This window comes from Oryzias melastigma, linkage group LG21 (genome assembly GCF_002922805.2).
Source record: "Oryzias melastigma strain HK-1 linkage group LG21, ASM292280v2, whole genome shotgun sequence".
In the NCBI taxonomy this organism is placed as follows: Eukaryota; Metazoa; Chordata; class Actinopteri; order Beloniformes; family Adrianichthyidae; genus Oryzias; species Oryzias melastigma.
The window spans coordinates 4,630,445-4,643,515 of record NC_050532.1 but is presented as its reverse complement, the minus strand read 5'-3'; the positions used below and the strand labels follow the sequence as shown (position 1 = coordinate 4,643,515).

The window sequence follows — 13,071 nt, the reverse complement described above, 5'->3', positions numbered from 1 at the left end:
ACTGATGGCGGCTCTGCTTTGAACACTGGCGCCAACCTATAACCACCAGAGGAAATGTGGGATTCAGTGTCTGGCCCAAGGACACTTCGACATATGGGGGGACAAAGCGAGAATCGAACCTGCAATCTTCCTATCAGAGGTCAACCGCCTTACCTCTACACCACGGCCACCCATATGAAATGGAAATGATTTATTTATTTGTTTATATTAAAATAATGTCAGGTTTCGGTTGATCTTTGAGAAGAGTTCTCCTCGGCGTCCTCCCACCGCCTCAGAGGACGCTCGGCACAACAATTAGGCGCAAACAAAAAGGTGATCCCTGCCAGAGGGAGGAAGGAAATTGATGGCGGGAAAGTGGTATTGACTGAGTGGCAAGGTGGGATATTGGAAGAGATAGCGAGAGGCAACGACTGAGAGATTTTGCGGAGACTCTGGAGGGCGGGAGAGACGGGTTCAAAGAGTGACTGACAGCGTGATAGATGGAGGGTCTGAATAAGTGAGCAAGGCTGGGAGACGCTGCGCGAGTGCTAATGATTGACTGCGTGCGCACAGGTGGTAGCAGGCGGCGGCTCCGAGCGGTGTTTGCGCGCGTCTTCGTGTTTATGAGCACGTACGGGTGTGTATTATTGTTGACCATTTGCTCCTGATGTTGTATACACAATATCATCCCTGTTGTGAGACTCGCTCAACTGCGCCGCACGCACAACCCCAACAAACACACACGCAGCAGCTCAGCCAGGCATCGCCCGCAGCCACACTCTCCTTCCCACCGCTGCCTCCCTCATTCATCTTTCATTAGCCCGGCTCACACCGGAGAAACAGCACCGCCAGCCTCCCCCCCATCCCTTCCTATCTAACCTCCTCGCCTTTTTTTCCGTCTTATCTCCTCTCTCTTGTAATCTCTTTTGTTTGTCTCACTCATGTCTTTCAATCTGTCTTTTTGGATATTTCTCCTCTTCCTCCTCTGGCCTCTTCTGCTTTCCAGTCTTTTTTTTTTTTTTTTTTCTCGGCTTCATCCCCTTTGCCCTCACCCCTCCTCACCTCCTCCTCACCCCTCCTCCCCAGCTCTCCGGGCCCTCATTTCGCTTCTCAACCTCTCTCCTCCTGATTTCCACGTCTTCATCGTGCTCTCCTCCTCTTTTTTCCCCTCCTTTCCTCCACCATGCTGTTTCTCTAACACTCGTCTCTGCCCCCCCCATCCTTCCCCTTTTCCTGCCTCTCTTTCTCTCTCGCCTGCTCGATCTTCCTTTCATTTTAGTCTCCGTCTCTCCCTCGATGGAGGGAAAGGCTCTTCGCCTCTAATTGCGGCTGTTCCGTTGCCATGGCGCGTGTTGCTCGGCACTGCGAGGCGCTGTCTTTAGTGTGTGCGAGCGAGCGCGCACGCTTGTGTGTGTGTCTGTGTGTGCGTGGCAGGCTGATGATTGCTTGCTGCCAGCTCTCGTTTCCCGGACGCCGATCGTGTTTCTTTGCGGCAGCAGGAAAAAAAAAAAAAAATGAGACGCCAGAAATAGCCCCCCTTCACACAGACCCAGTCACTCTCACCGCTCCGCTGTCAGAAGCTCGCACACGACGGCAGACGCACACACAGGCGCACACACAACCCCTGCATTTCCTCTCCCTCTGACACTCGCAGCGCACGCAGCCCGTGTTGTGCTGCATGTAGACACCTTTCAGCACACACACAGGCAGTCATGCGTGTTTATTTAAATCTGCACGCTTTCCACTTCCTCTGCGTGATTGCGTGTGTGTGCTTCCTGCGTCTCTAAGGAGGTTGTGTGGGGACTCCTGATTTATTTCACCTTTAATGGGAAGTGAAATGAATGTGAGCAGCAGCTGGTCTGGTCCTCCGAGATACCGCGGTACGCTAACCCAGAAAACAGCCAGCCTTGCTTCGAAATGGTCCTCACTCAGACGAGCACCAGGACACACACCACTCCACGCTTCGTTGCCCGGGCGGTTGGTTTTATTTTAAGATGTGTCTAGACATTTAGTTGACACCCTTACGTAGCACGACAGAAGGTAGGGTCTCTTAACAGGTGTATCTCCAACCTCTGGCTAACCCAACTTGTGGTTTTTCTCTCTATTAAAACTTGTTGGAAGGCAAATGGAGACGGATTAATAGCAAATAAACCTGGAATCCTCCCTGCAAAAGAGGATAAGAGGGGATTATAAGCAGATTTGGAGACGAATCTCTGTAATCATCTGTGCTGTTCTCCTCCAGTTGTCACTGGGTTTTATGGGAAATGAAGGAAGGAGAGCAGCCTGTTTTTAGCACAGAGTCCAGTTTTTTAAAGTTAAAGGGCATCTCAGCCGGTCCGGTTAAAGACCCTCAATAATAAAAATTGTGATTTTAAGTTTGGATTCAGATTGAACAGGCTTGGTTTGCTTAGAGTGAACCCGTTTATTTCTCCCAGAACAAATTTCCAGTGTGAATACACCCAAGAGGACCATGGTCCCGGACCAGGAACCACTTTGGGCCCATCTTTCCATGTGTTCTGAGTTCGTTTCCAAACGGACTGAACTTCAGTTCACTCTGAGTTCCTCAGTCCAAATAGACTCTGTTCTCAGAGCAGAACAACTAGACCAAAATGACCACGGTAACCAGGTATTACGGGATGTGAATAGAAAGCTGTGAACAACTGTGGAGCAGTAATGCAAAAGCAACTGATTGAAATTTGTTCAGATGAATGCAGGTTCATTAAAACAACTTTTAACGTGATACACATTGCTTCTCACACTGATTTCCTGACAATAAACTCTTATCAGGGTACCTTCATAACCAACGTCTGGCAGCGTGCCTTCACTGTACCAAAGTAGCAGTAAAAAGTTTTGTACGTGAGGTTGATACAGACGTTCAAAATTGGGAAATATTAAGTTTGAATAAATCCCAACAAGGATTGCAAAGTTTAGGACTTCTATTAATTGTTTCTCTTGTTGCTTTACCTCATCTTCATCATGTCTGGGCAGTGACTGAAGAGATCTTTAGTCATATGGTTTTGTTTACAGATTTAAGTTCAAAGCAGAAAGGTCTGGTAGATGCTAATCTGAACAAAGACCAAGGTTCAGGACTTGATCCGAACCAAATTAAGCGGACTCAGTCCAGACCAATGGAGTTTTCCAATTCGAGGACATGTCTAAAGATAACTGAGCTTAAATAGCATTTCAGTATTTATTTATTCAAATCCTTGTGAATCAGGAACAGATGAAAAAATCCTGTTGGAAAAAGCTTGTAGGTGTGATGTAGAAGCTACAATCGGCAAGTCAGAGAAGCTCCCTGCTTTGGTCCATTCTTATAAAGGCGACTTGTAAACGACTAGATCCATATACGTCTATTTTTTCTTGTCTGACCTGGCATCTGGAACAAAACCGTATGGCTGGATGATGATCGGCGTAGGACTGTAAGAAAGTTTTTGGTAGGAACCTTGACCTCCTTTTAGTTTTTTCTAAAGTTCTTGCTTGTAATATATGCAGTAATATATAAAATATAGTTAGTGGTGACATCATAGTCTTACTCTTTATGTCTAACTCTTGAATTAGCTCCCTCAGCTCTACGACCAGCTCTGTATTCTCCTGATGATAATGACAATGTTATTTGAATGGCTGTGTCATTATCAAAGGCTCAGACACACATGCAGGTTACTTGGATATTTTCTGTTTGTAAGCCCCACAGGATGTGCTAAACTAGCATAGGCCGCAGATTTCATATGGCCACCAGTTTATCTTAACATGTGCACATGGTATTTTTTTTAAAACTCTTTTTTTTCTTTAAATTATTATTATTTTGGCCTGTATTTCTTATTCCGTGACATACATTTCCTGAGGCCTCAACCCTTTTTATATAATTTAGTGTGACTCAGCCGCTGCAGCTATGGACTCCACATTTATCTTTAGCACATCAGCATAGTGCTGTTTCTGGATCGGTTTAAAAACAAGGTGGTATCTTTCAATTGTGACCAGACTTGTTGACTTGAATGAGTCCCACTCATGGGTGCATCCTCAAACCCGCTTACAAAGTGTTCGGCTGTTAAGAAGCGATTTATTATTCTTGAGAGGTTTTGAAGGCACCGTTGTTCACAAGCTCTTGAGTGCTTCACTTTAGTGGAAAATGTCTGAAGAAGTTGCAACTCTTTGGCTTTCAGTTTAAAGGTCATTTAAATTTTTAACTGACTAGTCCCAGTTCACCAAGTCACCAGTGGGGGGCTGTGATCAGCACTTTTTGCGAATCCGAATTTCTTCTCCCTCGTACTCCAAATGTAGGGACAATTCTTGGAAGAGAAATGCATTTCTTTACATATGTGTGCTCTGAATCACAGAAGTTTACACTTAAATGCAAATATTGACTTTTTGCATGACTTTTTAAAGTTGTAAAACCGATTTTAAGTATTTTCCGAGCGCTAGCAGCTACAGGCTAACGTAAATCTCTGGCGACTATTGATCAAGCGGTAGTAACATCAAAATTGAAGACACTACTTTTTCCATGTCTTTTCGCTTGGAGGGATAAATGAAGACATAGGACGAAGACATAAGGGTAGAGGAGCAAATCAGATTCAGCCACTGATTGACCACTCCACCCTCATGTTCCTAACAGGAAGTACCCACTGGCTCCAAGAAGCCACAATCCCATAGACTTCAAATGAGAAATAAACAGCTGTTTGTTACTCAGTCATTCTATTTATCAGAATAACCGTTCTTGACCTTCTTTAACATCTTCTTGATAGTCCTCACTTATGTTCTAGATTTTGTTTCCTTTAGTGCAAGTTATTCAAGTCTTAAACCGACGAATCAGACGCCTCAAAGGTATGCTGTGCCTGCTAGCCTCCACGTCAAATGTCGCTGACTCACTGGGCATCTTCAACAGCTGCTAGGCTAGTTTGCCTGTATTTAGGAAGGGGATCCTGATGCCAGGTCTGTCACTTTTTGCTTGTAATTTTTTTCATTTAAAATATTACACATTAAAACACATATTAAAATATAACACAGTTGGATGTGATAGTTTCCCATGTTAGGTGTGTATCCAGAAATGAAACAGAAGCCAAAATGTACAAGGGTAACCAAACCCTAAATTAACTTTTTTTGGCTGTTGTTCTCTATAAATGGGGCTTTAAAAGTGCTGTCTGTTGGTTATGGCCAATTTTTTGGACTAATTGAAATAAAACTGTTTAATTTTTCAAATTGAGTCAAAAATTGCCTGCGTGCTGCCCCCTACAGGCTGTAATGTAGTATTACATTTGGATTTTGTGATTGGTCAAACCATGTAATTTTCAGAAGTCTGACGTCATGATCTGCAGATCCAGTAATAACAGTCCAGCCCCCAAGCCCCACCCCTCTGACTGGATTTTCAAATTTCGGCAGTGGGTGGAGTCAGCCTCCGACTTCCTGGTTTGGTTACCCTTTAAACAGATGTGAACCTGATCACAAAAATGACTTTTTAGGCAATTTTTTTTTACAATGGGTGTTAGACAAAGCCATGCTTTTTATTAAGATTGGTCTCTCAGTCTTCCATATTCTCAATCCATGAATTATGTTCTCACGTAGAAGTTCTTACCAAGATCACTTGATACTACGGAATCAGAATGCAAGGATTCATTCTTCCTGATGGAAAAACATTGTCAAACACTTTTTAGAATTCTTTTTTAATCTTGAAATGTTCTATTCTGTATACTTTTCCAGGTGTAACCGTGTGAATTTAGTTTTCCTTGCAATTTGCAAAGGAAGCTAGATTGTGAGGTTGTTGATAATTACATGGTTGCACTAGTGACTGATGCTTCTGGTGCTTTGAATAGAAATACATATAGTTTGAGTTACACAGAGACTTTGCCATCTATAGATGTGTGACCTGTTTTCATTATTGTCTTTTTGCAGTTTTTTTTTTTTCACCAACCAACTTTCATCCATGAAAATGCTGAAATAGTCTTGATAATTTAATATAAAACTTTTCCTAAATTCTGAAGACAAAATATAAAAGGATGTCAAAGTTAAAGACACATTAGAAAGATTGCAATTTACGAAAGAGAAGAGGGGGAATTTCATTTTAAAAAAGCTTGAATTGGGGTAAAAGTTAACCAGAAAAGTCCACTACTTTTGGTGTTTTTCTTAACCCATGGAAAGCAGATGAATTAACTAAAGATGACTACTGCTTTGTTATGTTGGAAAGCGGTTTACTAAATGTTCTGACAAGCGAGAACTAGTGCTTTCCCCACACTTACCATCATTTACCAAATAAAAAGCTTTACAGTTTTAGAACCAGCTGCCTCACGCCATAGTTTGATAATACAAGGAAACATGGAGAGAATATGCTAGATAATCTTTATTTTTAAATAAACTATTGTGTCAGGCAGGCATTCAAACATACAAACCTTATATTTTCAGAAATATGGTACACATTTGTTGATTCAATCTGTAAATTTTTTGTTTCAATCATTTGTTCTCGTCATGCTCGCGTTTGAAATGACATTAATGCAGTTTTGTTTTGTCTCGCTGCAGCTTGGTTGGATATTTATTTATTTATCTAATTCATTTTAACACTTTGTCTTTCACATTTAGTATTATTTCCTCTTTTGCGTTTCCTTCGTTACCTTAAAACCAGATATTTAGGTCTATGTCTCTGATGACTTCTTAGTACTTAAACCATCTGTCGCTGAAAGACTCTCTTTTTGCCAGATAAACCTGCCAATATGTTTGACGTTTCTCCTAATGCCAACAAATCCCATTACCAGACCTAAATCTGCTATGGATTTCTCCTGCAATTGAACTTGTTTAGCAGAAGCCTCATTTGGTTTGATTTCAGTCTGGACTGAATGTTCCTGTGAGGTGGGGTGAGGTTCACGGCTGCCGAGGACTGCTCTGGATCAGGTTTGAACCATAAAGAAAGTCTTTTGTGCAATTTTTATTGTAGCATGTATGTTTATGTCAAAAGAATATTGATCTGTTCCCCTTACACAGGAAGGAAAAAGCATATTTAATCTAGAAAAAAGGATGTCATAGCAATCAGACATGAGACAATCTTTCACACATTCACAAAAAAATCATAATAATTCAGGAATAAAAGGACATTTTTAATTTTGACCCTCACTAAGGCTCTTTAGTTGCATTAAAACTCTAAACTGACAATTTGATCCATTTTAATTCACATATTTTTATCAGAAAAAATGAATCTCTTAGGGTCACATTTGATTTTAAAGTTATTATTTTTTCTTTTCTACTTGCTAGAATATGAATATTTTCATAAAATGTAAAAAATAAAAGAAATAAATAATGTTGGCCCTACCTTTATTGTCCACATAAATTTTAACCTCCACCATAAAAATTCTGAAAATCTGAATCCATTTTTTTGTAGAAGTTCTTCTCATTTCGTGTTAGTTTTTATTAGCTCATAAAGCTAATAGCTAAAGATGAAAGTTGGCCTTCATTTATCCTGTTATCATTTTCAAAATGAAATATTAGCTACCTTTAGCTTATGCATTTTTTGTTTGCAGCTTTTCTAGTTGGTCAGTAAATTTATGTCAAACTCATTGTTAACAACATTAATCAGGCTGTTTTCAGATGTTTGACAAATCTGTTTGTATTCCTCAAACATTGTGAACGGAAAAGAAGACGTGGAACTGAAATGGTACATTCCAGTCATCAACCCATTTTGAGAGCATAGCCTGTGCAAATTAGATGAGTCATGTGACCAAGAACGGAATACCACGAAGAAGTCCCACAACATCACACAGCTCATCAAATGTTAAGCATGTCATATGGATGGATCCACAGCACCTCTGTAAAATCCCCAACCATGTTTGAATCGCTTCATCTGTAGCCACTCCACGTAACTCGCCGCCCCATGGTCTGAATAAGACGCCAACGTCTCCTTTGATAGATGATAATGAACGCTAGAAATTTGAATGCATCTGCTGTAAATCTAAGTACTGTTCACATCCATCACCATGTTTTTTAATTGACTTATTGCGTGTGTTGGTTTGTGTTTATTTGCTTAATTATGATTTAATGGAAACAGTGTAATTGCAAAATTATGTTTTTTCAACATCTCTTGGATTTTGATAAAAGTTTTGTGCATATGTGTCATGGAAATACAGTTTATTATCTAATTTAGGGACAAACTGGAGGAAAAAAATGAAAGCAAATGAATAAATATACAATTTTCAAAGGAATTTTGGCTTCTACTGCTTGGTACATGTCAGCCTACAGCTACCACGGTTGACTATTCTGATTTGTCAACAGTTTAATTATATTTTATTTATTTCCATGGTTTTTTTTTGTATTTTACTTTTGAAAACCCTGTTTCAAAGTACAATGAAACAATTATCTTGGGTAATTTCAAATAAAAAGAGAAAAATGTGTGTTCTGTTAACATTTTTGAACAGTTAGCTTTGATGAACATGATGTGTTTCCACATTTTAACGTTCATTTCAAAGATCAAAAATGAACATTTTCTGACTGCTGAATCCCATGTTTTTATTAAACAAAACTTTTCTTTTGTCTATCTCAATGAACGTTTTTGCTTCTAAACATCTAAACATTCATCTTCCAAGACACCTGCGCACAATCCCTTCACAATGTGACCACTCCTGTCTACCCCCTTTAAGGGTCCAGAAGACCCAAAAATCTGCTGCACCTGCAACTCTCTGTACAGGTGCATGTCACTAAGACTTCAGACTTGGAAAAAACTGAAGATTTTGGTAGCATATGTCCAAAGTTCAAAAGAGCGTTTGGAAGATAAAGACCAATTCAACCAGTTGCCCATCAGCTCAATTCTCCATCAACTAAATGATCAAAACAGTTGAAAGGGACTACATGGTTTCTTAATATGAATTTTTTTCATAAATCAATTATTTTTATTTGCTTCCCTGTTTGAAACAATCCTTTTAAATGAACCTCTTAAGTTGTACATAAAAATATGTTTGATTATTTTTTTAAAGAACACCTTAAAAATCTTATGACTATTTTGTCTTAGTTCCTGCCGTTTATGTAAAAAAAAAAAAAGTTATTTTCCAAAAACAGACGTTTCTATAGAGCTTTAACCATAGCAAATCCATGCTTTGTTTTTATTTTATAGTTTGTTCCTTTGGGAACACCAATGGTTTTTGGGTAACTTCCTTGACCCAGGTGTCACTGGGATTTCACTGCACACCGTGAACACAACACATGCAGAAAACGCCACGAGCCGCATGCGGTTTGATTCTCTCGCTAATGGATCAATAAAAGACATTAGCGGCGGGCTAACCCAGCGAGCAGCGCTAATACAGGGTTAATCCGGGGTTAATGGCTAAGCAGCATCGTTCTCGGAGGCAGCCATTACTTTCCAGGCACACCTCACCATATCATGTTCTTCCCCTAATTGTGCTCCGGGTTCCAGGCAAAAGGGGGCAAAATTGAAAAGAACGGAACCGAAGATCAGCCTGATGAGTTTAGACGAAAATGACTTCTCCTGAAAGATAGAAATGATTTTGTCTGAGTCGGGCCTGATCAGTTTGGTTTAAATGTGTACTGAGGGGAAAGCATTGAAGATGCTGAAACTGTGGTCAGAAAAGCTGGAAATGGAGCTGATGGAAAGCGGCGTGAAGCAGAGGAAGCCAGTTGAGCGCTACACATCTCCCTGTCCTTGTAAAGTGCTGCGTGCTGTCGAAGCAGCAGCCAAGAATGTGTCAGCCCAGCCGTCTCATGCTGCCTAATGGGCTCTTAAACGCTGATATAAAGCTCGCCCGCTCTTTTGCCCTCCCCTTTCCCTCTCTTGCTCCTTCTTTTTCTGCCTTTGCCACTTGCTCTCATTACCTCTCTCACTAACCCTGTCCCTCACTCTGTCACTCACTTGTCCTCTGCCTCTCTTTCACTCTCTTTTTGTGGCTTTGTCAACCTCTTGCTCTCTTTTTTCCTCCGGTTTCTCCCACTGCCGTCTGTCTTCCGCTGCCTCAGCCGCGCATTTGAAGCTCTGCTGCGGGATGTATCTCTGTTTACGACTTCCTCTTTTCCTGATTAACTCAGTGTTTATGTGTGCTTCTCTGTCTCGTCCCGTAGACTCCACAACGCCTTCTACCCGCAGGACCCTTCCTTCTCCCTCACCCTTCTGCACGTCCTCTCAGCACCCCTGCATGGCCTGGCCAATGCCTTTGTGTTTGGCCTGGACAGAGACTGGTGGAACCTCCTGAGCCCAACCGGCATGCAGGTACAGAAACCACACATTTATAGCACATTCGGGAAATGCTTCTTATGTGCTTGAAAAAAGAAGTTTTTATAGGTCACTTCAGTCCAACTTGGTGGGACACATTTAGTGCTTTCAGGTGTCTGACGCTTCAACAAAGACTAATCCTCAAAGACCCCTTTGAAAACCAAGATCTGTGGCTTAATAAATCTGTGAAGATATGACTTATGATATTTAAACTTCAGTATATTGTGGGCAAAGCGTCTTGTCTAATTTAACACTACCATTTAAATCATTTTTTTAACTTAAAGTCCCATTTCAATCATATTTTGATCCATTATAAAATCCTCCCCAGTGGTCTTTTAATTTTAATTATGCTGTTTTTTGCCAAAATAAAAAACTTTTATAGGACATAGTTTCTGCAGAGCAGCAATAATTCATTAGAAATTTGCCTCTGAGTTGTGAGCGGAACAGTTGGCCTAGAGTAAGCCTGCCCCACTTCCCGCTATTCATCTCTTTACACATTTTTCCCCTATCTTATAGCCCCTCACATGCCCAACCTAACATTACCGATGCAACAAAAATGACATTTTTGTTTGCCCGCCCAGTTGGGGTGTGTATCTTTCCCTCTCACATGAGGTGTGACCTGGAAGAAGCAATTTTATGATTGGACATCTTTTTGTTTGCATTGCATGTACATAAAAAGACAAAGATGGTAGAAAAAAAACAGAAAGAGAAACTGCACTTTGCCAGAAATTGATTATTTACTACTTGATTAATTCTATACCCTTTAACCAAGATAATCTTGTTCTTATCTGTGGTTTTTAAATAATATTGAAGTTGCTTAATCAATACATATATATAAATATAATTTTTTTGTCATATCCCTAACCGATACTGCTGTTATTCCCACTGCCCGATCAATTTTTCGATACCTTATCTTTTACATCCCTACTGCCAGTGTATTTTCTACATCACAAACAGCTACAAGCTTTTTCAAACCACATTCTTTCATCTGCTCCTGATTCACAATTTCATTAAGCTTACATTTTTTTTTATCTTATTTTTTGTTATACAGTTGCAAGTGAAAGTATGTGAACCCTTTGGGATTACCTCAATCCCTGTACGAAATGACCACATGATGTGTTTCTTTTAAATTTCAATCGAAATCACGATGGAGGAAAACAAAACTTGCTTAAATCATACCAAAATGTTTTCATGTTCTTATTGAACACAATCATGTGTTCAGTTTATGCACAAAAGCAAGTAATTCGAAAGGGTTCCCATATTTTCTCCTGCAGCCGTATATGTCCTTCATCATCAGAAACATTCTACACAACACAGTTTTCACCAGAGTGGTCTTTAAATAGCATGTTGAAAAGTAAATGCTTCTACTGCCCTTGAATGCAACACTTGTTTGACTCCATTGACCTGATGCCGTCTGCATCCACATATGTCGCTTATTTCATGAGCTCAAATTGACTCTGGTTTCGTTTTATTTAGTCATTTAGGCAAAATAAATCTCAGCAGGTTATGCAGGGAACTGTTTTCCCAACTGGAATTCATTCAAAAAACTTGCTCAGTATTCAAAAGTTTTTCAGCTGCTACAGCAGGCAAGCTAACCAGGGCAGGCATACTGTACCTCATAGGAAGATGGCTGAATGTGAGAAGCATGCTGAGCGGAGAATATGGATGCAGTTGAGATTCTTTTGGCTCAAGGTGCACTTTCTTTAGCAAGTGAAAGTTGGAATTCATTTCATAAGCCTCTACTCTGACCTAGCTGGCTGAAACTCTTTTTATACGCCACCCTCTTTGCACGTGTTGCTCGACAGAGTTGAGTTTGACTTGGTTGAAATTTAAAGCTTGATTTTCTTCAACCTTGGAAATGGGTCAAAAAATGAAATAAGTGTTAGATGTGTTGCCTGTTTGGAAATTTGAGTCAAAATGGATAATGAAATCAAAGGAAAGTTTGACTGATGAACAAAACAACAAAAAACATCTGCAAATGTCGCTGGAACTTAGAGACTTTCATTATGAGGAAAAATTGACATTTTTTATTCATAAACTATAGTTTTAAATTGCTGCTAATATTTTCTTAGCACTACTATCCTTACTTTAACCATTTAACACTGAAGGGTTAACATACTTTTGACTGTTGTAGCTCTTCAACTGTTTATGCAATTAACAAAATTCCAGCAGATTCTAAAGCAGGAAGAAACACTCTTGCGTTGATATTCAACCTAGCACAGTGGTGAAGTACTTACGCAATCATCGTAAATTAGCTGATTCTGACACAGAGAGAAAAGCGGAATCAACAAAAAATCCGGCAAATGAGCAAAGCAGCTAACATAAATTGTTGCATATTGGTGTAAGGCCGCTTTACGTGATTCAAGTTGATCGTTTAAACGATTTGCGGAGGTGTCACCAGCAACATGTCCAATATTAAAGGCTTAAAAATAATAGTTTTTTTTCTTGCTTGTAACCGACATCAAGATCGGATACTAATATCTTTAGCTTATTTTGTTTATAATTTAGCGACGGACTAAAAACTATACAGTTAAGAGAAAAAAAGCAAGCCCAAAGTTTAGTCTTTGATGCTAATTTAATAAAGCAAATAAAAAAGCACAACTATTATGCAGCTAACTTTCTTTAAACAGTTTGTCAAGCTGTTTAAAACTCAAGATGCACAAAATATTGATACAATTGTGGTGTCAACAGCTCATAGCATTAAAAGGCGGCAATGCTGCCACAAACAATTATTTTAATAGTCGACTAATCACTGATTATTTTTCCCGATTAGTCGACTAATCGGGTCATGAGCAAACTGGATGTAAAGCACACATCTTAACCATCATTAGCTTTAAACTAACTAAAAATGAGATGTATAGCATTTCCTGCGATAATGCTAGTGTGAATGCTGTAAGCTGAAT

At 39.9% G+C, this 13,071-nt stretch overlaps 1 protein-coding gene across 1 annotated transcript in view; it reads left to right on the top strand.

Annotated features, from left to right (window-relative positions):
* si:dkey-100n23.5 (cyclic AMP receptor-like protein A) overlaps positions 1-13,071 on the top strand; it is a 79,432-nt gene that overhangs the window by 48,964 nt on the left and 17,397 nt on the right. The window contains exon 12 of the mRNA XM_024286116.2: positions 10,018-10,165. Coding sequence (XP_024141884.1) covers positions 10,018-10,165 — 148 coding nt within the window. The remainder of the gene's footprint in view (positions 1-10,017; positions 10,166-13,071) is intronic.